This window comes from Colobus angolensis, unplaced genomic scaffold, assembly GCF_000951035.1.
Source record: "Colobus angolensis palliatus isolate OR3802 unplaced genomic scaffold, Cang.pa_1.0 Scaffold51, whole genome shotgun sequence".
Lineage (NCBI taxonomy): Eukaryota > Metazoa > Chordata > Mammalia > Primates > Cercopithecidae > Colobus > Colobus angolensis.
Genome location: NW_012118599.1, coordinates 306,040 through 333,700, shown reverse-complemented (window position 1 = coordinate 333,700; position 27,661 = coordinate 306,040). Strand labels below are relative to the sequence as shown.

At 38.7% G+C, this 27,661-nt stretch overlaps 1 protein-coding gene across 3 annotated transcripts in view; it reads right to left on the bottom strand.

Annotated features, from left to right (window-relative positions):
- DST (dystonin) overlaps positions 1–27,661 on the bottom strand; it is a 496,305-nt gene that overhangs the window by 253,597 nt on the left and 215,047 nt on the right. For all 3 annotated transcript variants that reach the window (XM_011960180.1, XM_011960181.1, XM_011960182.1), the window contains one exon: positions 22,022–22,083. In XM_011960180.1, the coding sequence (XP_011815570.1) occupies positions 22,022–22,083 (62 nt within the window). The remainder of the gene's footprint in view (positions 1–22,021; positions 22,084–27,661) is intronic.

Sequence of the window (27,661 nt, the reverse complement as noted above, 5' to 3'; positions counted from 1 at the left end):
ATCTAACCAACCCCACCAAACTGGGCAGTACAGCCTTCAAACTGCCCTTAATTATTCCTGAACTTGGACCAAGCTCACATTGGGAGACATTTCATTTATAATTTAAATCAGTGGCCCCCTACATTTTTGGCACCAGGGACTGGTTTCATGGGAGACAATTTTTCCACAGTCCAGGGTCAGGGTGGTGGGGATGGTTTCAGGATGAAACTGTTTCACCTCAGATCATCAGGTGTTAGATTCTTATAAGAAGCATGCAACCTAGATCCCTTGCAAGCACAGTTCACAATAGGGTTCACACTCTTATGAGAATCTAATGGCACTGCTGATCTGACAGGAGGTGGAGCTCAGGTGATAAAGTTTGTTCACCCACCACTCACCTCCTGCTGTGAGAGGCCACAGACAGAAACTGATCTGTGGCCCAGAGGTTGGGAATGCCTGGGAACCCCTGGTTTAAATGAAACGAGCCATTCCCCCAAATTCAACTAACTGCCTTAGTAAAGCTAATGAGAGACCACCAGGCTAAGGGATGAGAGGAGTCTAAATTCTGCTAAGGTACAGACATAAATGATTACCCATCATTATTCCAGAGGTCACAAGATATGCAGCTTTCCCAATTACTCCTGCAGATAGCATCACTATTGCAGAACCTACGATGGCCTTTTGAGATGTCTTTTCAAGCTTTTTGCCTATCTGACAACCGCTGGCTCCACCTGAACCCACCAATTACCACTTTGGCTCCACCCAGAAGTGACACAGGTGCATAAGGACCATTTCCAACAGCTCTATGAGAGCACTCTCAACCAATCAGCAGCAAGCACCCATTGCCTAGCCAACTCCCTCTCTTCCCCCAAGCTATCCTTGAAAACCCCAAGTTATCCTTAAAAACCCCAAGGCTCCGAATTCTGGGGAAGACTGATTTGAGTAATAATAAAACACCAGTTTCCTGTTTTGCTAGCTCTACATGTATAAAACTCTTCTATTGCAATTCCCCTGCCTTGATAAATTGGCTCTATCTAGGCAGCAGGCAAGAAGAGTCCACTTGGCAGTTACACTCAGGAGGCTTAGGTGGGAGAATTGTTAAGAGACATGTTTGAGACCAGCCTGGGCAACATAGTGGAACCTTGTCTTAAATAAACAAATAAATAAATAGTCAGGTGTGATGGTGTGTACCTGCTACTTGGGAGGCTATGGTGGAAGTCTGAGGCTGCAATGAGCTATGATCTTGCCACTGTACCCTATCCTAGGTGACAGAGCAAGACCTCATCCCAAAAAATAAAAAACAAAAATAGGCAAAGATCTGAACAGACATTTCACCAAAGAATGTACACAAATGGCCAATAAGCACATGAAAAGATGCTCAACATTATTAGTCATTAGCAAAATAAAAATTAAAATTACAGTGAGCTAGCACTTCACACTTTCTAGAATTGCTAAAATCAAAGACAATGACAGGAGTAAACAAGAACACAGAAAAACTGGAATCCTTAAACATTGCTAGTGGAAAGGTGAAATGATGCAACCATTTTGGAAAATAGTTTGGAGATTTATTGAAATGCTAAACTAGGTCTACCATACGACCCAACAATTCCATTTCTAGGGAAATGTGCAAAAGAAATAAAAACATGTGTCTACACAAAGTCTTGCATATTTATGTTTATAGCAGCATTGTTCACAAGAGTCAAAATGTGGGAAAAAACCCAGATGTCCATCAACTGTTAGGTGGACACATAAAATGTGATCTATAGAATGGAATACTACTTGACAATAAAAGGGAATGAAGGAAGATACATACCACAACATGGATGAACCTCAAAAATATTATGCTAACTAAAAAAAACCAGACAGAAAACAACATATACGATTCTGTTTATGTGAAATATCCAGAAAAGACAAATCCATTGATATGGAAACTTTATCAGGGGTTGTCTGCGGCTGGGGGCAGGGGAGAAACAGGAAAAATGGGTTCAAGGTTTCTTTTTGGGGTGAGGAAAATGTTCTAAAATTAGGTTATGGTAATAATTGCACAACTGTATAAGTTTACTAAAAATTGTTCAATTAAACACTTACATGAATTTTATAATACGTAAATTATCTCAATAAAGCTGAGATTTAAAAAAATATTTTAGTCATACTTCCTTTGAAAAAATGGAGTGGCAACTGTGTTCACACATGAAAAATGTTTGTATCTGTCAAAATTCAACAAGAATTAATAATGGTTCCCAGAATGTAAGGCAGAACATTAGACTATTCTAATATGGGTCAGTACATACAACTGAAATACACTTAAAGAGATGTGTAATTTGTATTTATTGAAAAATAGTCCCAAAGATTATAAATAAATAATTAAGTGAAAAGACTGATCATAATATTAATAAATAAGGAAAATCTGTCAGTGTCAACCACTAAAACCCTTAACCTAGACCAAAGCGGGGGTTATATATTAAGAGGGCAAGAAGCAAATGGAAAGTCATGTGCAAAAGGTTACCAAGTGGTCTAGTTAGGAAACAGATTAATTTGAGTGATAAAGAAAACATTTCCTCAGTTTTACATTAGCATAGGCTTTAACCTTGACACACACGTAACTGAACTGTTATTTGAAAGTCACATTTGCAATGAGATCATCACTCATGACCACATCTTTCCTCAAAGAGAATTATCACAGAAATCAAATTCTGCCTAAGTAGTAAAGCAATATACTGAACTGGCCTATTCAAATACCATTTTGTTAAATAAATCAAAGAGGAAAGCTCATTCAGAAAAGCAGTTATGGTAGAAAATCACATTCATAGAACTACAGCTGGATTTACATACAGGAAAGGAAAGCCACCTTCATAAACTGATTCAGGGAAAATACAGAAGGCCATCCTGTCTTCACCATTCAAGTGAATATACACAAAACTTTCCCTTAAATTTATACAAAACCTCACCCTAAGCCAGAGGTCAGCAATCTTTTTCAATACAGGGCCAGACAGTATTTTTGGCTTTGAGGGCCATATAGTATATAACCACACATAAATGAATGGGTGTGGCTGGGTTCAATACAATTTTATTTATGAACAATGAATTTTAGATTTCATGCAATTTTCATGTGGTACAAAATATTCTTCTTCTTTTGTTTTCAATTATTTAAAAATGTAAAACATATTCTTAGCTCAAAGACAGTACCAAAAAAAAAAAAGGCGGTGGCTGGATTTGGCCCACAGGCCACAGTGTGTAGACCCCTGTCCAAAGGCTCCTTGGTTAGAATGGAAATACACTTAGGAGGAATTAGCACATTAGTCATTATCAGCCCTCAACTCCTTTAAAAGAGATGAATTATCCAATTGCCTTGCCCTGGCAAATTAAGAGTGGGAATGACTAAGTTTTTACAAAGTAACATTACCTTGTTCTTTTTTGATAATAAAAGTAGTACATGTATTTTTATTTATTTTTATTTATTTATTTTGAGACAAGTCTCACTCTTTCACCCAGGCTGGAGTGCAGTGGTGCGATCTCGGCTCACCACAACCTCCGACTCCTGGGTTCAAGCAATTCTCCTGCCTCAGCCTCCTAAGTAGTTGGGATTACAGGTGCACGCCACCACACCTGGCTAATTTTTGTATTTCTAGTAGAGATGGGGTTTCACCATGTTGGTCAGGCTGGTCTCGATCTCCTGACCTCGTGATCCACCTGCCTGAGCCTCCCAGAGTGCTGGGATTACAGGCGTGAGTTGCCGCACATGGCCTAAAAGTAGTACATGTTCTTTTTAGAAAAACTTTAAAGTAGTTAAGACTAAGGAATTATCCTACATTGTAGAAACAAAAAGTGACTGTAAAGGTAAGTAAATAGGTAAACAGCTGAACATGTACAAAGGTAGGGAGGTGAAAAGTAGAAGATAATATAAACATAGTTGAGATCATAACATGGGTAACTTCTGTGCATGCTCTGGCAATGTATAGCTCTGATTACATGGTAGACCTTCCTTCAACTCATTTTCTGTCTTCATCTCAATAGCCTTAATACTTTCCAATATAAAAACTGAAAGAGAATATGTTAGAAAAAGAAATGTATGACAGAAAATCTTATCACATGAGAATAAAATAAAGGAAATGGAACTATCTGGTTGACAAGTTAAAAGAAAAATTTGGTGAAGGAGGACAAAATAGTTTCTTCAAGTATTCAAGAGCTGTCTATACATCTTCTATCATTCTGGAGGGCTGGCTCAAGATAAGCAGGTGGAAGTTAGGGTATGAGAATTTTAGACAATTAAAGAAACAGCTCAGTTATAATTCAAGAGAACCAAAAGGGTAAGTCATCCATAAATTAGAAAATAATTGACTTATAAGAAGGGCTGTGAGGGCTGAGTATAGTGGCTTATGCCTGTAATCCCAGCACTTTCGGAGGCTGAGGAGGGCAGACCACCTGAGGTCAGGAGTTCCAGACCAGCCTGAACAACATAGTGAAACGCATCTCTACTAAAAATACAAAATTAGCCAGGCGTGGTGGTGCATGCCTGTAAATCCCAGCTACTCCAGAGGCTGAGGCAGGAGAATCACTTGACCCCAGGAGGCAGAGGTTATGGTGAGCCAAGATTGCACCATTGCACTCCAGCCTGGGCAACAAGAGCAAAACTCTGTCTCAAAGCAAAATTTAAAAAGAAGGGCTGTGAGAAAACATTTCTGCAATGACCACCACATTAACTAGGCCCATCCAGATCTGTAACTCAAATTAATACAAAATTAATTAAATTTGGTTGAAAGCACTCACTTTAAAACTCTACTGCAGGATTTCTCAAACGGAGGTTAATAGACAAATAGACTCTTTGAGAAAAGATTGCAAGACCAAATGAATTATGAAACATTGGATTAAACAGCGTTCTCTCCCACAGAATTTTTCTCTTTTTAATACGCTAATGAGTACCATAAATCTCTTCAACCAGAAAATGCTACTTTCCAAACTCTTTGGCAAATGGAACCTTCCTCCCCTGCTCCCCGAACCCAGGGTATCCCACAACACTGGTGTTCCTGGGAACCTGATTTGAAAACTGCTGTTTCTCTTCCAGGAAACATGTTTTTATTTACTCTTGTCAACACTAGAAAATTAATTTTAAAATTCAGCAAGAAAGTATTAATCAGAAATTAAATTTGAATTCTATTTAGCAACCTGGAAGACACGTTAAAACTGCTCTATTGTATATGCTGCTCAGTACAATCAAAGTGTCCATAAGTGTGTTTCTTTTTTTAAGTTAACATAAAATTAAAGTTAGATGTTTAAGACATTTGGGAACAATAACAAACTGTGAAGTAAAAGAAAGGATAATATTAAAACTCATTAACTCGGACAATAGCTCTATAGGAATCATTTCTACTTTTAGAATATCCGTGGATACTGATGCTATGTCCTTCTGGTGTAACTGTACTTAAATCTAAGATAAGAAATTTTTACACTATTCTCCAAGAATTCAGTAAGTAGAATTGGTGGTATTTAGAGATTCCAAGTGTTGAGTTTGTTGGTTTAAAAAAATTAATAATAACACTGGAAGGCTGCTAATGCTGTTGCAGAAAACGTAAGTGCTAGAATCTCTGCTCAGGCAGGAGGTTGAAATGCTATGTTGTGGCTGTGACTCTACTGGGCTACTGCTCTGCAAATTATCTAATCTCCACTCAACTCAACTAGTGATATGATAGCTCACAAATAATCCAAAAAATTGTCTGCCATGCACTCACAGCATCTCACCTCACACTGTCATATCCAGGCAAGAGGGAAAAACTGGTGTTAGAGTGGTTCTTGGCCAGACCACAGAAAACACATTCCTTATTTAGAGCTCACTGTTTAACTGGCATTCATCACTGTAATACTATTATAAAACCACTATGGCTACATATTGCAGGCATTCTTCCCTTTTCAATATACAGGCAACGTTATGACTCAAACACATAAAAAAACAATCAGGACCACAAGCCACTGTTAGAGAAGACAGGGGGACAAATCTGAAGCTTTTTGACAATCTTAAGGGTCTACAGATATAAAGATACATAATAGTCTGTTTTACACACACACACACACACTGTGTAACAGGCACTGTGTTCAAAATTGTATGTACATTATTTCATGTAATATAACCCCAGTAAGAGGGCACTATTCTTATCTGTTTTACAAATGAGAAAACTAAGGCCTAGAAAGGTTCAAAGTCATACTACTAGAAAATAGTTAAGGAGAGATGTGAGTCTAAGCAGCTCAGTCCAGAGCCTGTGGTGCTCTTAGCCACCACACTGTGCCACCTACCCTGGGTCCCAAAGTACAATGAGAGAAGATGTTGCAAAAAGTAGGAATATCTTAGAACAACTAACCACTGAGGCAGACTCCAGGTATGACTAGCTTACTACCCTGTTGACCTTCCTATGCATAGCTGACTTTTCTTCCTGAATCTATTTGACATTCCACTGGAGATTTATTTTCCAGTGGGATAGTTAATGTGCTCTATCATTCACAGACTACAGTGAATGAGGTTCCCATCAGTCTTTCTTCGTGATCCTAGCTGAAACCAGCTGTTTTAGGAGTCCAAGATGAAACATGAACACTCTGGAAAAGAGAGTACCTCAGGAAGACACACACATGCACTGGGCCCCTGGGTAGAAGAGGGCGCTTCTAAGGAATGGACAAAGAAAAGGAGTTAGGTACTCTGAAATTTAAATCTATTTGGGAATGAGAGGAGGAAACCACTCTTTCTCCTCTAGTATATGGCTTCTTGAGCATTAACATCTGTAAGATGGGATATGCATTAAATAAGATCTAGAGGGCTAGCCTGAGAACAAGACCAGTTCTTGTTCTATATTGTAACAAGTTTCACCCATTTAGGGAAATGCAATTTCAGTCCTCTAAAAATGACTTATGAAAGCTCCCATTCATATATTAAGAACTCTATACATATGTAGCAGCAAAAACTGACATATTAATGAATGCCATGGGTTCCTTAAATTTTAAACCTAGTGGATTTTCCAGGAGAGTTTTTTTAATCACAAACAAGATTACTTGAAATTTTTTGATAAAAATGTATTTAAGCAAACAACAGTGTCAGAATATATTAACACTATACATCAACAACACTGTGCCATCCAGTCAGGTATGAATTTCAATACTTTTAGAAGTATGCAATAGCTTTTCCAGCTTCAACAGCTTCCCTTTGAAGTCAGCCCTCTTTCAAATTTTCACAACACAGTGATTTCTTCTATATTGTATTAACATCACATGACTCAGTTTCCAAACTCCTCAGCAAGTCCAACTCCTTCCCTGAAAGGAATGGCCTTCTACCTCTCTGATTACAGGCTTCATTTCCTTGCTATTTGTCTTCCTCTGTCAGTCCCTCCGTCAGACTAAAACTAGTCTCTGAATTTTCCCTCAGGTTTGCAATATGGTAAACCCTCACTAGAGCCTGGAAATGGGTTTTATTTATTTATTTATTTATTTTGAGATGGAGTCTCGCTCTGTCGCCTGGGCTGGAGTGCAGTGGCCAGATCTTGGCTCACTGCAAGCTTCGCCTCCCGGGTTTACGCCATTCTCCCGCCTCAGCCTCCCTAGTAGCTGGGACTACAGGCGCCCACCACCTCGCCCGGCTAGCTTTTTTGTATTTTTTAGTAGAGACGGCGTTTCACCAGGTTAGCCAGGATGGTCTCGATCTCCTAACCTCGTGATCCGCCCGTCTTGGCCTCCCAGAGTGCTGGGATTACAGGCTTGAGCCACCGCGCCCAGCCGGAAATGGGGTTTTCTATTTGATTCTATGGAAAAGAATATATTAGACCTTCAAAGAAACCTGGCTACATCTACAATAAGACAACAGTGGTTAAGAACAGCAAAGTCAATCAGTAACTTTGGACAAATACATTAATCTCACCTATGAATATGAGTAAACTTCCTACTACCTAGCTATAAATGGAGAAACTGGTTTATCCAGTGGACAGAACATAGAAAGCAGTCAGAAAAATGAAACCTAACTTGGACCCCACTGGTCAACCTGTTGGACTTGGGGCCTCAGTTTCTATACCTATAATTAAATAGACCTTTTCAGCTTTATAAGAAGAAAGTCACCATAAGTTTATTTTTCTTTTCCTGCAGACTAACGTTTATCTCACGCCTACCAAAGCAAGCCTTTCACTTCTCCATCATAGAAGTAATATATTATACTAGTGGGAAAAAAAGCTTTATTTAGTTTCATATTCATTCATTACACATCAAATTCCTTAGTACGGTCTGAGGAAAACAGCAGTGTATCAGACAATATGCTAGAGGCTGCAGATGCGTTATTTCTTTTAACAGACATAACCCTGTCCTCATGTAGCTTAAAGTCTAGTTTTGAACAACAAACCAAGTCTAGTGCTTTAATCCTCCTACTACAGAACTGTAAAAGGAAAATAAATCTTGGGGCCCCAAAATCACTAAGCTAAAAGAGAAAAGTCAAGCTGGGAACTACTTAGGGCAAACCTGCCTCCCATTCTATTCAAAGTCACCCTCTGCTCACTGAGATGAATGCATATCTCATTGCTTCCTTTGGAAAGGCTAATCAGATCTCAAAAGAATGCAATCATTTGTCTCTTATCTACCTGTGACCTGGAAGCTACCTCCCCACTTTGAGTTGTCCCACCTTTCTGGACTGAACCAATGTACATCTTACACATATTGATTGATGTCTCATGTCTCCCTAAAATGCATAAAACCAAGCTGTGCCCCGACCACCTTGGGCATATGTCTTCAGGGCCTCCTGAGGCTATGTCATGGGCACACGTCCTCAACCTTGGAAACATAAACATCCTAAATTAACTGAGACCTGTCTCAGATTTTCAGGGTTCACAGAACACATACACTTCCAAAGTGAAGATCTGTACAACATGATTTAGAATCTGTTGGCACCACTGAACAAAGTGAAATTTTTGTTCTGCTTTGAAAACGCCTTAGAAATTACCCTTTTCCAGCTAAAACAGTGACCTTCAGGAATGCCACTTGGCTTCTTTGCATACTTTTATCTGTATCTCTAAACTCTTGCATAGTGTGTCTACTGAAGAAGAATGTAAATAGAAATTTATAGCTACACAACAAGGGCGGGACATACCAGCCAAGATAGAGTATATGAGGGAATGCTGAAAGAAATTAGAATAGAGCAAAAAGGTCATATGCTCTAGCATATTGCTTTCTTTCTACACCTCTGTCTCCATTTCTTCTTCGTGATTCAAGATTCTGTGTCTTTCTATTGTGGCATAATGCAATGGCATGATGTAGTTCTGTGGAGCCAGGAAGGACGAAGAACTAAATCTCAGCTCTGCCAACATTTTAGGTACTTCATGTTGGGCAGATAACTTATCGTCCCTGAGCCTCAGTTTTCTCACTGATAAAATAAGGATTAAATCAGAAAATGTATCTAATGTATCTAGTGCAGGGCCAAGCACATAATAAGCACTCAATAAATGGTATTGATAGTGGTGGTAGTAATAATGATAATAAGCAATAAGAAAGTCAAGAAGAAGAAAAACTACAAATTGACCACAATATAGAACTAAAGTTATTTGAGGGAATTACTGAATAAAATTTTGGTGTTCTTAATTAGAAAAGATAATTCACAATTTTATCAACAAACACTAAAATGACTTATAATTGCTTAAATGACCCTCATAAGAAAAAAGAAAAAGTTTGTCTTCTTGTCATGAAATAACTTTAGGTTCAAAAGATATTTTGCTATCAATCCATTTTTCCATTGTATATAAATAAGTTCTTGTTCTATATTCTTCAAAAACGTCCATTTCATAAAAGTCTCCAAAAAGGCTATAGAAACTGTTTCCAATTAAAGCAGGCTGGCAGGGCATGGTGGCTCACATCTATAATCCCAACACTTAAGGAGACCAAGGCAGGAGGATCATTTGAGAACAGGAGTTGAAGACCAGTCTGGCCAACATATTGAAACCTCGTCTCTATTAAAAAACACAAAAAATTAGCTGGGCATGGTGGCTCATGCCTGTAATCCCAGCTGCTCAGGAAGCTGAGGCACAAGAATCCCCTGAATCCAGGAAGGAGAGGCTGCAGTGAGCCGAGATCATGCCACCGCACTCCAGGACAGATGACAGAGCAAGACTCTGTCTCAAAAATAAATAAATAAAGCAGGTTAAAGAGACATGACACTTAAATGCAATACCTGACCCTGAGTTGGTCCTTGCCCTCGGGGAAGAGAGGATGATGAAAAAGATCAACACACAAGACTGAAATACAGACATTAAAATATTATACCAATATGAATTTATGAAGTTGCTAACTGTGTGGTCCAAAACAGAATAACCCTATTCTTAGGAAATACATACTTAAGTATTTAGAGGTAAAGGATCATGGTATATATAACTTACCCTCAAATGGTTCAGATAAAAAGTACACACACTCACACACACACACGCACGCGCGCGCGCGCGGTTGGGGAGAGAGAAAAATAAAGCAAACCAGGTAAAATATTAACAAGAGCTCAATCTGGGTAAAGAGTATATCAGTGTTCCTTGTACTACTTTATTTTTGCAACTTTTTAAAGTTTAAAATCTTTCCAAACAAATAGTTTAAAATACAAAAATAAATCTCTGGTCCATCCCTACTTAGTAGTCTTTCACATATCTTGTCATCCAAAATTGTCATGTGATTATATAATCTTGCTCTTGGAAAGCATATCAGACACCACCTAGTTCACCTTCCTAACAATACACCAATCAATTCTTTTCCATTTCTGATAGGTTATAACTCAAGGTCCACATGATTTTGGTGGAAATTCCATGATAACTAGGGAGTGCTCTGTCCCATGAAGCTATCGGTAAGGGTTTTATATCAGGCAGTTGTAACTATTCATACATGTAGTAAGCTGAATGGCAGCCCAAACATATCAAGTCCTAATCCCTGGAAACTATAAATGTTATCTTATTTGAAAAAGATTACAAGTTTGTGTAATTTGTCACAGCAGTCATAGGAAACTATTACTAACATTGTCCCTCAGTAACTGTGGGGAACTGGTTCCAGGACCCCCCAAGGATATCAAAATCCACAGATGTTCAAGTCCTTAACATAAAATGGCATCATAATTACATATAACCTACATATATCCTCCTGGATACTTTAAATCATTTCTAGATTCCCTGTAATATCTCATACAATATAAATGTTATATAAACAGTTGTTATTCTGTATTGGTTTTTTATTTGTATTTTTTAAAATTTTGTTATTTTTTATTTCTGATATTTTAGATTCATAGTTGGTTGAATCTTCACAAGTGAATCCTCCAGTATATGGAGGCCCAACTGTATACCTTTAGATCAAAAAACACTTAATGGGCACTGAGGATGTATCAAGGCATTTTTTACACTGATCTTAAAGCTTCATTCCTGAAACTATCCAGTAATATCCTCCTAGGATTAAATAAGTTGAACACTGCACCCTTTCTTACATGACTGCCCAATGAACATCTGAAAGCATTCTGATCACCCTTCCCCTTAATCCCCTCTTCTCAAGACCACTTCTCCAAGTGCTTCCATCCTTCCTCATCATCATAGATGCCTCCTTGTAGACACTTTCTCTTAAAACGCATTGTCATGAACTGTACAAAACAGTTTGGTTGTGGCCTCCCCAGGGAAGAGCACAAAAAGGCTATGCACCCTCAGCTCTTTTAAGATAGCCTGAGACAGCATTCAGCAGCACCACTGTTGTAAATCTGAGGTCAACAAACCCCTAGTCTTATCACATGGATTACTGCTATGACAACCCTTCTGCATCCTACAGGTGGACATTTCAACCTTTGAGCAGAACTTCACATTTTTCATTGTTAAATGTTGTCCCTTTTGATGAGGCCAGAGGTCAAACTTTTAAAATTACTTCGAGGATATATTTCATTCATCTATTACAAAGGGTATTGTTCCTGTCTGTAAAACTGATTAAGTGTGCCTTCCCTGACTTCATTCAAGTGTCTGCTACAAAGCAGAGGGAAGAACAAGAGAGAGTTCCCTGGACTAAGCCAGTAGTCACCTCCCTACAGATTTCTCATCCAGTGAGGATTTACTGAGCTCCCATGTCCATGAAGACAGTCAGACATGTCATGGAATTCACAATACAGTTTAGTTCCCTAATGCCTGTGTATGAAATGTAGGATTCTTCCTAAAATGCCAGTATGTCACTCTTGTTCTCAAAAACTTCCAACAGTCTCCTTGGCTAACCAATCATATCTGTTTCTTATCTGGCTTCATCTTTTTCTGTCCAAACTGATCGCCTTCTAGCAAGCCTTAGCAGTCCAGCACACCAGCCTCCTTGTGACCCCCACCCTCCTCTGCACCTAGCTTAAGTCAAACTCCCTGCCCTGGCACAGACTCATACTACTCAAAGTCACCCCAAGTCTCCAGGCTCTGACCTCGTAAAACCCTTACTGTTTGTCTACTCATTCTGGCACTTTATCATATGCTGCTGTACATGACTGTTTAATAGTTTCACACATATATATTTAATATCTCCAACAAATGGCAAGCTATATAAAAACAGAGAACTTCTCAAACTGTATTTCAAATACAGCCCTGGTTATACTAGAAGTGCAACATACAGGTCTATTGAAAGTAAGCACAGTGTTATTGAGAGAAGAGAGACAGACCCTCTCATATTGTTTTACATTGTTTTATACTCAGAAAAAGAAAGAGAAGCAAAACTAAAGGTAGGTAGCCCAGCGCCTAGGAACCAGACCCGAAACCAAGGAATCAGACCCAAAACCAGGCCTGGGCCAGCCTGACCTATGCCTAGTAGTTAAAGATCCAACCCCCCGGACCTAACTGGTTATCTACAGATTCCAGACATTGTATGGAAAGGCACTGTAAAAATCCCTGTCCTGTTCAGTTTCGTTCTGATTACTAGTGCATGCAGCCCCCAGTCACGTACCCCCTGCTTGCTCAAATCAATCACAATCCTGTCACACGGACTACCTTAGAGTTGTGAGCCCTTAAAAGGGACAGGAATTGCTCACTCGGGGAGCTCAGCTCTTGAGACAGGAGTCTTGCCAATGCTCCTGGTCGAATAAACCACTTCTTTCTTTAACTCGGTGTCTGAGGAGTTTCATCTGAGGCTAGTCCTGCCACATTATTCTGGACTTTTTTTTAATTGATTAAGGAATTGATCACCAATAAATCATTATTCTTCATGACAGCAAAAAAATTCATAATTTTTTAATCCCAATCTGCTACTTATCTAAAAAAGAATCTTTCATACTCTTCTATATATCTCTTAAAATCTTGAAGCTGTCAACTATTTTTTCACATTTATAAAAACCTGATTTGCAAGATTTGCTCCTAAATTCTACACTTTGGGGTGTTAATCAGACATTTCTCCAAAACCCAACTCTTCCTTAACTACATACACTGTTATCTCTTATAGTATAACAGACATAACTTAAACGTGAAGTCCTATTTGTAAAGGAATCAGACCAATGTCCAAATGTCAAGTTCAGCTTTGGCCTTTTTTATCTTTCATCACTCAACTAAAAATTATTCTCAAGAATTCAATATAACAGAAAGAGCAAAGAATATGGAGTCAGGGAGAGTGAGGTATAATTTTAACTTTCTCCTTAGACTTCTGTGTAGCCTACAAGAAGTTAGGTAATCTCAGCCTTGTTTTCCATAGCAGCCTTGAGAATTACTAGCTGTATGCCCTTGGGAAACTATGGAATCTGGGTATCAGTTTCATCATCAGTCACACAGGCGTAACAATAATCAGGACCTGTCCACAGGATTGCTGTGAAAATTAAACATATTAAGACATGAGAGTGACAGATCCTGGTTAGCTCTAAAACAACACTAGCTGTATTGTAAAGTACTGAGCACAGAGTAGGGGATCAATGAAAGATAGCTACTATTAGTCTCTACACTATATTAGAACACTTACTGGTTATGCTAAATGAAAGAGATGGTTATTTATATGTTTATATCCATTTATCTACAACAGGATTCTCAAAATATAGCCCCAGGTCAGCAGCATCAGCATTTTGTTAGAAATATAAATTCCTGAAATTTGTTAGAAATGTCAGTTTTCAGGCCACCCCAGACCTACTGAATCAGAAGCTCCTGGGACGGGGCCCAGCAATTTTAACAAGCCCTCCAAGTGAGTTTGACAAGGCTACAGTTTAGGAACTACTAACATAAATCTAAGGTCTGGGGAAAAAAAGTCTTATTTGTAGGTTTTAAGAACCCAAAGCAATACACTCTACTAAGCAGTATTTTTCATTAGTCCTTTATAAAGTTAATGCTTCGAAAATTCCCCTATTTTGGCTGGGCGCGGTGGCTCACGCCTGCAATCCCAGCACTTTGGGAGGCTGGGGCGGGCAGACCACCTGAGGTTAGGAGTTCGAGACCAGCCTGACCAACATGAAGAAACCCCGTCTCTACTAAAAGTACAAAATTAGTTGGCATGGTGGCGCATGCCTGTATTCCCAGCTACTCAAGAGGCTGAGGCAGGAGAATCGCTTGAACCTGGGAGGCAGAGATTGTGGTGAGCCAAGATCGCACCATAGCACTCCAGCCTGGGCAACAAGAGCATAACTCCATCTCAAAAAAAAAAAAAAAAAAAAAAAAAAATCCCCTATTTCACATCTGAGCCCACAGATGTAAAATTTTCTTGTTATGTAAAATTTGATAACTTTGCAATGGTCATAACCACAGAGGAAACAGAGCTTTTTTTTCTATTCTCTCAATGATACCACTGTGTTCTCAGCTTGAGGATTTATATTTTCTTCCCGCCACCAAATCAGACAATAAAGAATAGTGTGACTGATTTGGTGGAGTCATGAAGTCACTGACTTCATTACGTGGGCAAAGAATATCTGTGCCATGAGTAAATTAAGCTTTCCAAAGTCATGATGGAAGAGTGATAAAATCTGTGATAGTTGGGTGTCTCCCATGTAGTAACCAAGTAGATGACTCACAAACAGGGTGTGTCCAACAATGGCATCCAGGGCCTCTTCCTCTCCAAATGCATTTATGTGTCAATAAATTAAAGTTTACAAAAAGAAAAAATATTTAGACCAAATAGCCTCTTACAAATGTGAAGGAATAAATTTAGCTGATCAGGACTGAAGAATATATTTCCACCATAAATTGCCAATTAGATGGATCCTATGCAAGGAAACCACATTATATAGACTTCTCTGGACTCCAACCTTCCCCTAAAAATCATTCACCCCCTTAAATTACTCCTCCTAAACAGTCTCTCATGGCTCAAGTTCTAATTCCAGGTCCAAGTAAGTGATTAAAGGGAATCTTCCAATGATAGCTGTTAACGTGCTTCAGAAAATAAAGTCCTTCCTTCTTTCTCTGTCCCCCACCCCATTCCCTGAGAAAAGCAAAAGCTAAATCAGTACTTAACTCGTAGGTGCCATTTCTCATACTGTTGTCCTGTGAATTTCTAGACAGCAAAGTGCACGAGATGAGTAACAAGTAGTTATATAAAACCCTCTAATATAAAGAGGGAGTACCTAGTTTCTTAGGTAGAACAGGCAGAAATAAATGCTGTAAATGACAAAAGAATGTCATCAATTTTATATTTTGGAACAATTCTCCAGGTAAAATTTAGCGAACTGAAGACATAGGTATTTCCAATAACAACCAGCTCTTACTCTAGTTCTGCAGTTTAAATTATGCTAAAGAATAATACATAAATGTTCCTGACACCAGTAATTTATCTAGAAACCATGATTTGCAAGGTAAATGATCTGTGTGTTAACTGCACTTTATTCTTAAAAGTATTCTGAAGAATGATGAATCAAAACGAAAACATTCTTAGCAGAACAATCAGTTTCAAGGGCAGGCTTAGTCACACAACTGAATCACTGGAACACTAAAATTTAAATACATCTGGAAAAAAGCCACAGATGTCTGCTCACCAACAAATACAAGTTTTAATTAATTCGCCAATTTGCTTTAAACAAATGTAATCTTAGCTCTGAAAAACACAAAATAAGGTCATATTATTTTTTTTCTGGAGAAAAGGTTACATTTTAAAAGTTCTCAGGGCCCACCCTCAAGCAGCCTTGGCCCAGGGCTGGGGTGTGTAGGGCACCAGGATGTGAGTGGGAAAGCCAGATGAAGCAGCAGTGGTTGAAGGCCAGGCTGAGGGCTTGGCGTCATCCGCTGAGACTATATAGAGTTTAGTGTCATCTGCTGGACTGTTGAGTGAAAAATATTCTCTGACCTGATCCTGAATTTTCCTTGATAATCAAAAGATTAAGAAACAGGGTCACACCATGTTACCCAGACTGGACTCAAGAGACTCTCCCACTTCAATCTTCCAAGTAACTGGGACTACAGGTGTGCACCACTGTGCCCGGCCCAGAACTGTTTTCTTAATTTCATTTTTGGATTGTTCTTGGCAAGTGTATAGAAACACAATAGTTTGTTAAATATTGATATTGTATGCTTCAACCTTACTGAACTCATTTATTCATTCTGGTAGTTATTATGGTGGTCTCCTAGGGATTTTCTTTAAACAAGATGCTATCATCTGCAAATAGAGATGGTTTTACCTCTTCTGACTCAGTAAAACCATCAATAAGAGATTGATGTGTTTCATTTCATTTTCTGGCCTAATGCTCCTGATTCTTTCTAATGTTGTATTTTGCTGTTTGGATGTATCATAATTATTTTTACCAATCTCTTATTGATGAACATGTAGGTCATTTCCAACCTTTTGCAGTTATAACAGTGCTGCAATAAATAACCTATTACACAGAGGAATATTTCTCAAACTTTTGGTCTCAGGATTACTTTACCTTTTTATGTATAAGTTGCAAGTTTGGGCTTAGAAAGAATTTAATAATCATGAAAATTTTGTTTTCTTATAAAGTTGCTTTAATATTTGACATTAATTGTTACCCTATCTAGATATTTTAAATGATATAATAAAACAAATGATGTCACAAATCAAATATTTAACTTTTTAAACAATAATATTTTTAGAGATTGCTTTTTTCTGGATAAACAAGGACTTTTAAATCAAGGAACTAAATATCTTGAAATTTTTAAGCAGGTTCCATGTTCCTAATTTTAATGGGTGCTAGTTCACAAGTGCCAGTTAATTCTTCACTAATCAGCCAGATGAAAGTGGAGATCCAAAGGGACCCTCTTCTAAGGAAGCAACATATGCAAAGCTTAAACATAAATGAGACCATGGTTTGAAAATATAGAGTGGCATACACTCGGTTAAAAGCAATTTGATCATCATGACCATTTGGGCTAAACAGCCATTTGGCTGAAAAGGAATATCCCCCAGTTATGGCTTTTTTTCAAGTATCGGTAATTTTGGTACATCGTGGGTTGTTTTTCAAGCTTTTGTGCCAGAGTTTTCAGGAAAACTTTTTCTAATAAATGCTTTTGTGTTTCTAACTGATTTTCCAAAAACATTTATAATTTTGACTTTTTTCCTTTTAATGAGCATGCTTTTGAAATAAGCAAAAAAAAACAGTAAAAGAAGCTATATAAAAGAGCAAAAAAATCCTCACCAAATATTTTAAGAAAATATTTATGCATATAAATGTAACAGTAACTTATGCAATCATTTAAAAGTTCCACAATGTTTACTTTTGCCAGTTATATAAAGTTTTAAAACTTTGCCATGCCAGTATCAACCCTGAGCACTGAGCACTGTTGATTTATAGCTACATAAATCACAACTTCCCAAGTCACAAAAATTAGCAAACAGTTGAAACTAGAAGGTAAGAAAAGTAAACACAACCCCACATCCAAGGGGGACCTGCTGAGACCTGCAACCTATTGCAGTGCTCAAAGAAGTCAAACACGAGACAGCATCTCATTCGAATTCATATTCTCATTTCACGACTTCTAGTGCAGCTCTACCAGTAGTAGCTGTGTGGCAAGTTTAACCTACTTTTAAATGAGAGAACTGAACCAGAAGATTTAGAAGATGCCATCCAAGTGTGACTCTAAGTAAAATTAACTTTGAGGTCCAAAAGCTGCCAACCTTTCAGAAGTATGATGAGTGTTCATTGACTCCCTTTCTGTGAGAAGAATGTGCAGGAGAAGAAGAAAAGGAGATTTAAAAAAGGACTCCAGGCCCCCAAATAAACCTTTAAAAATCTGTGGAGGGGTAGGCAGGGGGCAAAGAGAGCGCAGCTAACAGGATTACCACAGGTGAGCCATTCAGTGTCCCAGCAGGACTCTAAGGTAAAGAGGCAACACACCTATCAATCTCCTCAAAAAGATTCTGAATCCCAAACTGTAGCTTTTTCTAAAATGAATAAACTAAAAGGAAAAGTACTCAATGTAATAAAAAGAGACACAGATAAGGGAAGTAGATAGGCACCAAAAGCAACTTACACTTAACTTCACAATTTTGACACCATCCAAGTCAACCCACCCTTCTATACCATAAGCTCCCATTTATAAAGTGCCTAACAATATGCCAAGTGCTATGCTTTATGCTTAGTTAGACTATCTCATTTAAATCCTCACACCAAGCTGGCATTACCACCATTTTACAGATGCGGGCATAAAGAGATTAAGTTCACACAAATAATGAATTGCAAAGCCTGGACACATCCCCATTTACCTGACCTCAAAGGTGAGGCTTTTTCTGCACCTCTGTTTGGTGTACATGTCACAGACTGATAACCTTGCAAAAGATGTTTTCCTTTCAAAGACAATTTGTTCAAAGTTAACACAATATACCTTTTACAAAAATGACAAAAAAAAAATCCAGTAAAGAAAGGCCTGTCTGGAGACTAACCTCTCAAGCACCTCACTGTCCAAAGGAACAGAACAAACAAGAACAGTTCTTGGAGTCATGACAAGGGTGAAAAAAGCAGGGGGAAATAAGTGAATAATATTAAATTTAAATTAACAAGATAAAAATTCAGAAAAGGCAAAACTTTTAAGAATTATTTAAAAGATAGGGAACACATCCCTAGCCTGAGTCAGCACTCCAGGCAACTTATTACAGTACACAAAGCCAAGGACAAGAACGAAGGGTCTCCAGATCCAGGTACAGGGCTCCTTAAGGGCCATCCAATGTGTATCTCCAATTCTCCCTTTCTCTCCCTTCTCTGCCCCATGATTTAAAAACTACTTATGCCTAGAGTTGAAAAAGGCAAATCAAAAAATACACACAGAAATATTTTTATCTGAATGATCCTACTTCCATTTCTTCTCTCCTTACTCCTCGTCTTTTATCAACTCATCTTTTCATTATCATCCTTTCCCTTAACATGTATGTAACATGATCCCATTTTATTAAAAGCTCTTCAAATAACACATTTGTCATTAATTGGAAAGGAATATGGTAGGCCCCAAGAAAGATATAGGACCTACTGCTCACCTTTCCCTGTTTCACCCTGAATATATTCAACATTTTAAGTAAAGAATATAAGAAAACCAATACAGAAGAAATATTTTCCTAATATTAAGACGTTTTATCCAACATTCATATATTTACTGTATATGTCCCACTAACTGCATTATGACCAAATAGCCACCCAAACAAAAGTGTTCAACAATCCTCTTAGTCAGACAAAATGAGGCTGACTGCCTAGTGCAACGTTCCTTTCACCAATTTTAGGTCCAGCATAGAAAAAATCCCATGAAGACTGAATTTTTTCTGATTAATGAATAATAACATGAACCTTAGCAGCCTGGTACCCCAAAATGTTTCGGGATATTTAATCATTTTTCTTCACTTGATTTAATGCTATAACTTCTAGACATAAAAAAAAAAAGCAAGATAAGAAGCTATGTTCTGACACACTTGCGCTCTCTATTAGAAATTTTAGTGCACAACTCAGGATTAAAAGAAAAGTCCACACTAAGCTGACACTAAAATAAAACAGAACAAGAACTTAAGCACCTAACTGGCAGTGTGAGTTAGCCAAGACCATATTGTCCAGCTTTCCCCCTCCCTAAAGTGGCTCCTTATCTAATAAGAGCTAATTTTAAATTCTGACCCATCTAATAAGAGCTAATTTTAAATTCTGACCCATAATAGACTTCAGGAAACAAACTAACTTGATTATAACCCTAAGCAGTTAGACTGGCATATACCTATCTATTGGCTACTGTGACTAAAATACTTCTTTTCCCAATTCTTAGTATGTTACAGCAGAATTAAGTCTTATTATCTTGGAGATCTATCTAGGAGGTCATTTTGCCCAAAAAAAAAAAAGGTACATATTCCAGGAAAATCAAGATTTGATCACTTGCTGTCTGACTTTAAAGACTACGTATGTGTAATCACTACATTAAGCCACCTCGAAGGGCTGCTGGAAGGACTCAACAATTTAATGTATGCAACGTGTATTAAACATGATGAGAATATTCTTGCCAGGCACTATGATGGGCCCTCAGAATAAGTAATACAGTCTCTGTCCTCAAACAGCTCAACTAGTATTTTGATGCTTTTAGCAAAAGCAGTCTCTTCATACTAAATCATCTAATTTATGAACCATCCATAAAATGAAAGTCCAAGTCCAACATGCTTGGCACACAGTAGGTCCCCAATAAATATGTCTAGTGCCAGAGCTATGGTTTCCATGAGTCATTTTCATTTGTGCTTCTACTTTTCTCTGGTGTCCACCGCCAGCATCTGTGACTTGATTACCAATCTGGAACCGCAGTAGCTACAGAAGATATGAAGCAACCCTCTTTGCTTCCCTATATATGCCCACCCCTAGATCTCCATAGCTACAAAGACTGCTTAGGACAGCTGCAGCCAAGGGGGCGCCTCTTCAAAGAGCTTGCTTCCCTTAAAGCCACCTCAGGGATAGGAAAATCCCAATGGAGTCTTCAGCTCCAAAGGTCCACACCCCAAACTTTACAGAGGTATCATAGCCTGTAAGGAAGAGATCCTCTCCCATAGAGTATGTGCAGAATGAAATAAAAGCTTGGGAGAGGACAGATGAACTGCCACATGCGACATCAGAATTCACAATATATTTCCTCACAAAGCAGAGGGTCTTGACCTTTTATCACTTGTGATTCTCAGTCAGAGAGTGGGTGATGTGCCCTCCCTGAGGGATATTATCGGAATTTGAGAAAAAGGTTCTGTCAAGTGGTGAGAGAGACAGGACTGACACATCTCTAAGGTAATTCTGATATGCCCCTGAAATAAAAATCACCTTTACAGAAGATGATTAGACACTATTTACATTACTGGTACCACTCTTAAGCTTCATGATAGTTTAAATAAGATTTGTTGGCTAGCTTAACAACATAACCACATTTAAAATAATGTTTCTACGCGAGAAAACTCCAAACAGAAACATGACCTATTTTAACTTTAGGGCTCTCCATAAAAGGTGGGAGAAAGGGGAAAGTGACCAATAGTTTTATTGTGAAATCCTAAGGGTTCCTTACACAAGATTTACAGAAGGGCTTCAATGGGGTCCAGTAACTCCATGAAATTATATGCAAATTTCGTGTCTATTTTCTGGATAGTTTATATTCTCAAAATTACCCATGGTACACAAGTACATATTAATTTAAGAACCACAACCATTAACTGCTTCATAGAGAAAGTTAAACATAAGCACCAATCACTGGATTAAATTAAGTATAAGAATAAAATTAGTCTAGACTTCTGTCTCTACAATATCTTTATTCCCATCTAACCTTCTGCCATCGACATAAATCTGATGCCAGAATTTGGTTTGAATCTTGAAAGAGAAAAAAATCTTACTAAGAAATGTAGGTTTTCCATGCACTAACATATAAATATGTACAGACTTCTGAAACTGTTGAGATTTTATAGATTCCAGTAACAGGTTTTACTAATGTCACAGAATGCACTGTAATCACTGGGTACTTATCTTTCCACCTCCATCATTACCCACCATTCACACACCAAATAATTATAGATGCCTAAAATACATGCAAAATTCTCTAGAATTTAAACTTTCAAGATGATTTTCAAAAGCTGTGCTTCAGAACTATATAATCAATTACTGCAAAATAAACTGAAATATTCAAAACAATTCCAGGAAGTGAATGAAATAAAAACTGACCTTCATGAGATGCTGATTTATCCATTTTGTAAATGTTTTCTTCTGAACTTTGTCCCGTTCATCTGGAAGAAAAAAATATATATAAAGATAAGGTTGGTAAAATCTATGAATAGATGACCTTGTGGTCATGGATATAAACAAAAATGAGATATTTAAAAGATATGGTTCAGTGTATTCAAAGTTTCTTGTTAAATTTTGGAAACTTCAGGCTCTCTGTAAGAAAGTGTTTAAAGTTCTGCTTGTCAGGTTGGTCTCTTCCCAATACTGCATTTACCAATATTCCTCCATTAAACAAATGCTGTCTGCCCCTCTGTCCCATAACCCTTTATTACCACCACCACCACCATGAAGTTGTCTAACCTAAGCCTTGTCCTTGCACTGAATTTCCCAAAGCACTTTACCATATGTATGTCCCATTTGCTCTTCACAGCCATAAGAGGGAGGGTAAGTAGTGTTACTCCCATTTTGTAGAATAAGAAACCAAGACTTAACAAGGATAAAAGACTTGTTCATGATTACCCAGCAAATAGTTTAAAGTCTTGACAAAAGGCAAGGCCTAAATTGAGACTTTTTGGCTTGAAGTAGACTCTGGCTGAATATTAATTATTATGCTTAATTATTCAGTGGAATCACTATACTTTTTTTTTTTTTTTTGATACAGAATCTCACTCTGTCACCCAGGCTGGAGTGCAGTGGTGTGATCTCAGCTCACCGGAACCTCCACCTCTGCCTTCCGGGATCAGTCCCCCGAGTAGCTGGGACTACAGGTATGCACCACCATGCCCAGCTAATTTTTTTCTTCTTCTTCTTCTTTTTTTTTTTTTTTTGTATTTTTAGTAGAGACAGGGTTTCACCATGTTGGCCAGGCTGGTCTCGAACTCCCGACCTCAGGTGATCCGCTCACCTTGGCCTTCCAAAGTGCTGGGATTACAGACGTGAGCGACTGTACCCGGCCTATGCTATTTCTTTCCTAGAGTTCTGTGTTGAACTGTATAACAAAAAAATGCCCCAACTAGATCTTCACTGTGGACAGTGATCCTGCCCTGGTTCCTACAGACAGTGCAAAGAAGAGTGACAAAAGTTTTCTTCTGATTTAAGGAAAAAGAGCAATTGGAATGCTGTGGTCCCTCAAGCTATTATTTCAAAGGAGAATGAGAACCATCCAACACCTAGAGCTAGCACTCAAAACCATATTATACTATCTTCCTCCTCCCTACCTCTGGACAGCAATTCCTTACTTTCTTATTTCCTTCTTCTGTCCTTTCTGCCTCCAGTGCTACCTCTTTCTCCTTCTCTGGTGGTCTTCTTTCCTCTTCTACCACAATTCAGATGTTCTCCATCCTTTCCCTGGGGGTAAGATATGTCTCAGTCTCTTTCTTCACCTCTTTTTCTTCTCATTCTTCAATCTCTTTTTCTCCTCAATACCTCCTCTATTGTAATATAACTAGAGTTTCTTTGAAAATGTTTGTCCTATTTATTAAAAGTATTTATGTTCTCTAGAATAATTTGAATGTAAACAAAAACATATCAACTGGGGAAAATATATACAATATGAGACAACTGTTACTAATATTATTACAAAAAACCAGCAATAAGAAAGAAAAAGATTAACATCATAAAGCATAAGTGGGCAAAAGCAGACAATTAATTTTTAAAAAGGTAATGCCCAAGGGTTGAGTGTGGTGGCTTATGCCTATAATCCCAGCACTTCAGGAGGCCAATGAGGGCAGATTGTTTGAGCCAGGAGTTGGAGACTAGCCTGGGCAACATGAGGAAATCCTTTTTACAAAAAAATACAAAACTTAGCCAGATATGGTGGCATGCACCTGCAGTCCCAGCTACTTGGGAGGCTGAGATGGGTGGGTCATTAGAGCCCAGGAGGTCAAGGCTGCAGTGAGCCATGATGGCGCCACTGTACTCCAGCCTAGGTGACACAGCAAGACCTTGTCTCAGAAAAATAATAAAATAACAATAAAAATGTAATGCACACAGGTACTCAACCTCACTAACAATAATAATATAAAATAACACAGATAAGGCTTTCTAACTTATCAAATTGCCAAGATTTTATTTTTTTTAAAAATTTCACGTTGAAAAGGACATAGGAAGCAGACACACATATTGCTAATGAAAATGTCATTTAATTTAAACTTTCTACACCTGCATTGTTCAATACTGTAGCCACTAGTCACATACACCTATTTAAGGTGACAAAGTTAATTAAAGCAAAATAAAATTAACAATTCAGTTTCTTTGTTGCCCCTAGTCACAATTCAAGTACTCCACAGTCACATGTAGCTAATGGTTAACATATTGAAAAGCACAGAAACAGAATATTCTAATCATCGCAGAAATTTCTATCAGCACTGCTCTAGAACAAAGCTCTACTGGACAGCACTGCTTTAGAATAATTTGATATAGACTAATCCCATCACCACAGAAGTTTCTGTCAGACAGAACTGCTCTAAAACAAAGCTCTATTGGACAACACTGCCCTACAACCATGTGTCAATACACATAAAAAGCCTTTAAAAAATCTACGACCTTTCCCAGCAAATCTACTTCTAAAATCTTTTCTGAAGCTATAATCACAGTATGTACAAAACGTAACTATGAGAATATAAATCAGAGTGTTTACAATAGGAAAATAAAAATTCGGAAAAAACACAAATGTTCAAGAAAAGGAAATACAGAAATTTTAGTAAAGTGATACAATGGTTTGTTCAGATTCAACTTGTAAAACTACTTAGTGACAGCATTATCATTTAGAGGTCTCCTATTCTAATAAGAACGGGAGGTGGGACTTATAAAGTAGTTTTTATTTCATAAGCATTTCTTCTCCAAAGTACCTCACTGAAACACCTTCCATTTCCTATCACTGTCAGGGAGAAACAAAAGGTGCTTATATACAGCCTATCTTTAGATTCTGCCTATAACACCTTTTCAGTGCCCCCAACTTCTAATCTACTTCTTGACTTAACATTGAGTACTTAAAAATTAGAGAAAGGGGTGCAGAAAGTATTCCCAGACAATAGAAGTTTGCAAATTCTGATTATAAAAGCTCAGAATTCATACTAATTTTTTTTCTTTTTTTTTTGTTTTTTGGAGATGAAGTCTTGCTCTGTCGCCTAGGCTGGAGTGCAGTGGCATGATCTTGGCTCATCACAACCTCTGCTTCCCAGGTTCAAGCGATTCTCCTGCTTCAGCCTCCTGAGTAGCTGGGACTACAGGCATATGCCACCACACCTGGCTAATTGTATTTTTAGTAGAGACAGGGTTTCACCATGTTGGCCAGGATGGTCTTGATCTCCTGACCTCGTGATCCGCCCGCCTCGGCCTCCCAAAGTGCTGGGATTACAGGCGTGAGCCACTGTGCCAGGCCTGGTTTATTTTCTTTGCTTTGTTTTGTTTGAGACAACAGAGTCTCGCTCTGTTGCTCAGGCTGGACTGCAGTGGCACAATCTTGGCTTACTGCAACCTCCACCTCCCCAGGCTCGAGTGATCCTCTCACCTCAGCCTCCCAAGGAGCTAGGACTACAGGTGCAGGTCACCACACCTGGTGAATTTTTGTACTTTTTGCAGAGATGGGGTTTTGCCATGTTGCCCAGGCTGGTCTCAAACACCTAAGCTCACGCCATCCACCTGCCCCAGCCTCCCAGAGTGCTGGGATTATAGGTGTGAACCACTGCGCCTGACCCTAAAATTGTTTCATTTGCCTGATTCCAAATGTAAAACCCCCAGGCACTTTGCTTAAAACTGCTATCAAAAGCAATGATATTAATAATTGTGAACCAATAATATTATCCACATAATGTTTATTAATTCCTCTGTTGGCCCCTTAGGGGCATCATCTATACCTCATTCATCTTTGTCTACCACATACTAGATACCACAAAGCCTCTATGCCACAATGCCTCTATGCACTGGACAGATAGTGTGAAATAATTTTATTTCAGGAAGGACAATCCAACTCAGGAAAACAATATAGAATTACTTGTATATATACAGTAGTATATACAACTATATCTCTTAAAGCAATAATGGTGTCTTCAATGTCTTTCGGCCTTGCTATTCCTAAACAGTTGGAAACAAACCTGAAATACCAATTTGTATGTAAAGCAGGAACAAGGAAACAGAAACAATTGACTAGTTCTCTTCACTGATAAGTGCAGATTCTGTACTTCCCTCATTTACTCACTCTTCATCCTAGCAGCTATCTGGTCATTTTATGAGTCCAGTGCTATGGCAGTGCTGGTGTCAGAGAGGTATGAACCAGAGCAACTCCATCGTGAATAGGAGCTAGGTAAAAGGAAGCTGAGACCTACTGCGCAGCATTCCCAGATGGTTAATGCAATCTAAGTCACAGGTTGAGAGAGGAGGTCAACACAAGATACAGGTCATAAAGACCTTGCTAATAAAACAGACTGCAGTAAAGATGCTAAAACCCACCAAAACCAAGATGGTGATGAGAGTGATCTCTGGTCGTCCTCACTGTGACACTCCACCAGCACCATGACAGTTTACAAACGCCATGGCAACGTCAGGAAGTTACCCTGTATGGTCTACAAGGAGGAGACATGAATAATCCACCCCTTGTTTAGCATATCATCAAGAAATAACCACAAAAATAAGCAGCCAGCAGCCCTCAGGGCTGCTGTCTACAGAGTAGCCATTCTTTATTCTCAGCTCGCTGCAACCTCTGCCTCCCAGGTTCTCTTGCCTCAGCCTCCTGAGTAGCTGGGATCACAGGCATGCACCACCACACCCAGCTAATTTTTATATTTTTAGTAAAGACAGGATTTTGCCATGTTAGCCAGGTTGGTTTCAAACTCCTGACCTCAGGCGATCCTCCTGCCTCGGCCTTCCAAAGTGTTGGGATTACAGGCATGAGCCACGGTGCCCAGCCTACTTTCTTAATAAACTTGCTTTCACTCTACTCTATGGACTCACCCTGAATTCTCTCTGGCAAGAGATCCAAGAACCCTCTCTTGGGGTCTGGATCTGGACCCCTTCCCTGTAACACTGGGACCACCAGGCTGCAGAGAAAGCACTGGTCTTGATTTCTGAAGCTCATCACCTGGAGAGGACACCTGACAGAAAGGCAGTGTGGTAAGCATACCAACTGAGAGAAGTACGTGGCACTCACCATGTATGCAAGCACCAAAGAGAGAAGGACCAACCTCATCCAGGGCTGTCACATGGGGCGTAAAGGAGAGGAAGTAGGGTAGCAAGACAGAAGCCAGCCATGTGTCAATTTCTCCACCAGGAAGAAACTCTGACTTAATCATTTAACACTGAAAGAGCTGTGGTTAGGACCCAACTATTATGCTTCCCTACAGAGTTGCTTCCACTATCCCCAAGATACTGTCATTTTTCAAATGGAAGTGCTGACCACATCTCAGTCACAGACAGGGAGCTGGGGAATCTGGCTCTGTGATGTGATGTGAACTTTGGACAAGTGACTGCAAACAATGGAAGTTCTGTGCCAAAGTCTAGCACTCATATCACATTTTCAGCAGTGCTTTTCTAAGCATCCAGTAAAAAGAAAACAGAGTAAACGAAAAAATTACTTCCTAGGTAATATCCATATTATTCCCATTAAATAACAGCCAAGGCCCCTGATGCTAAATCCTAAAGAAA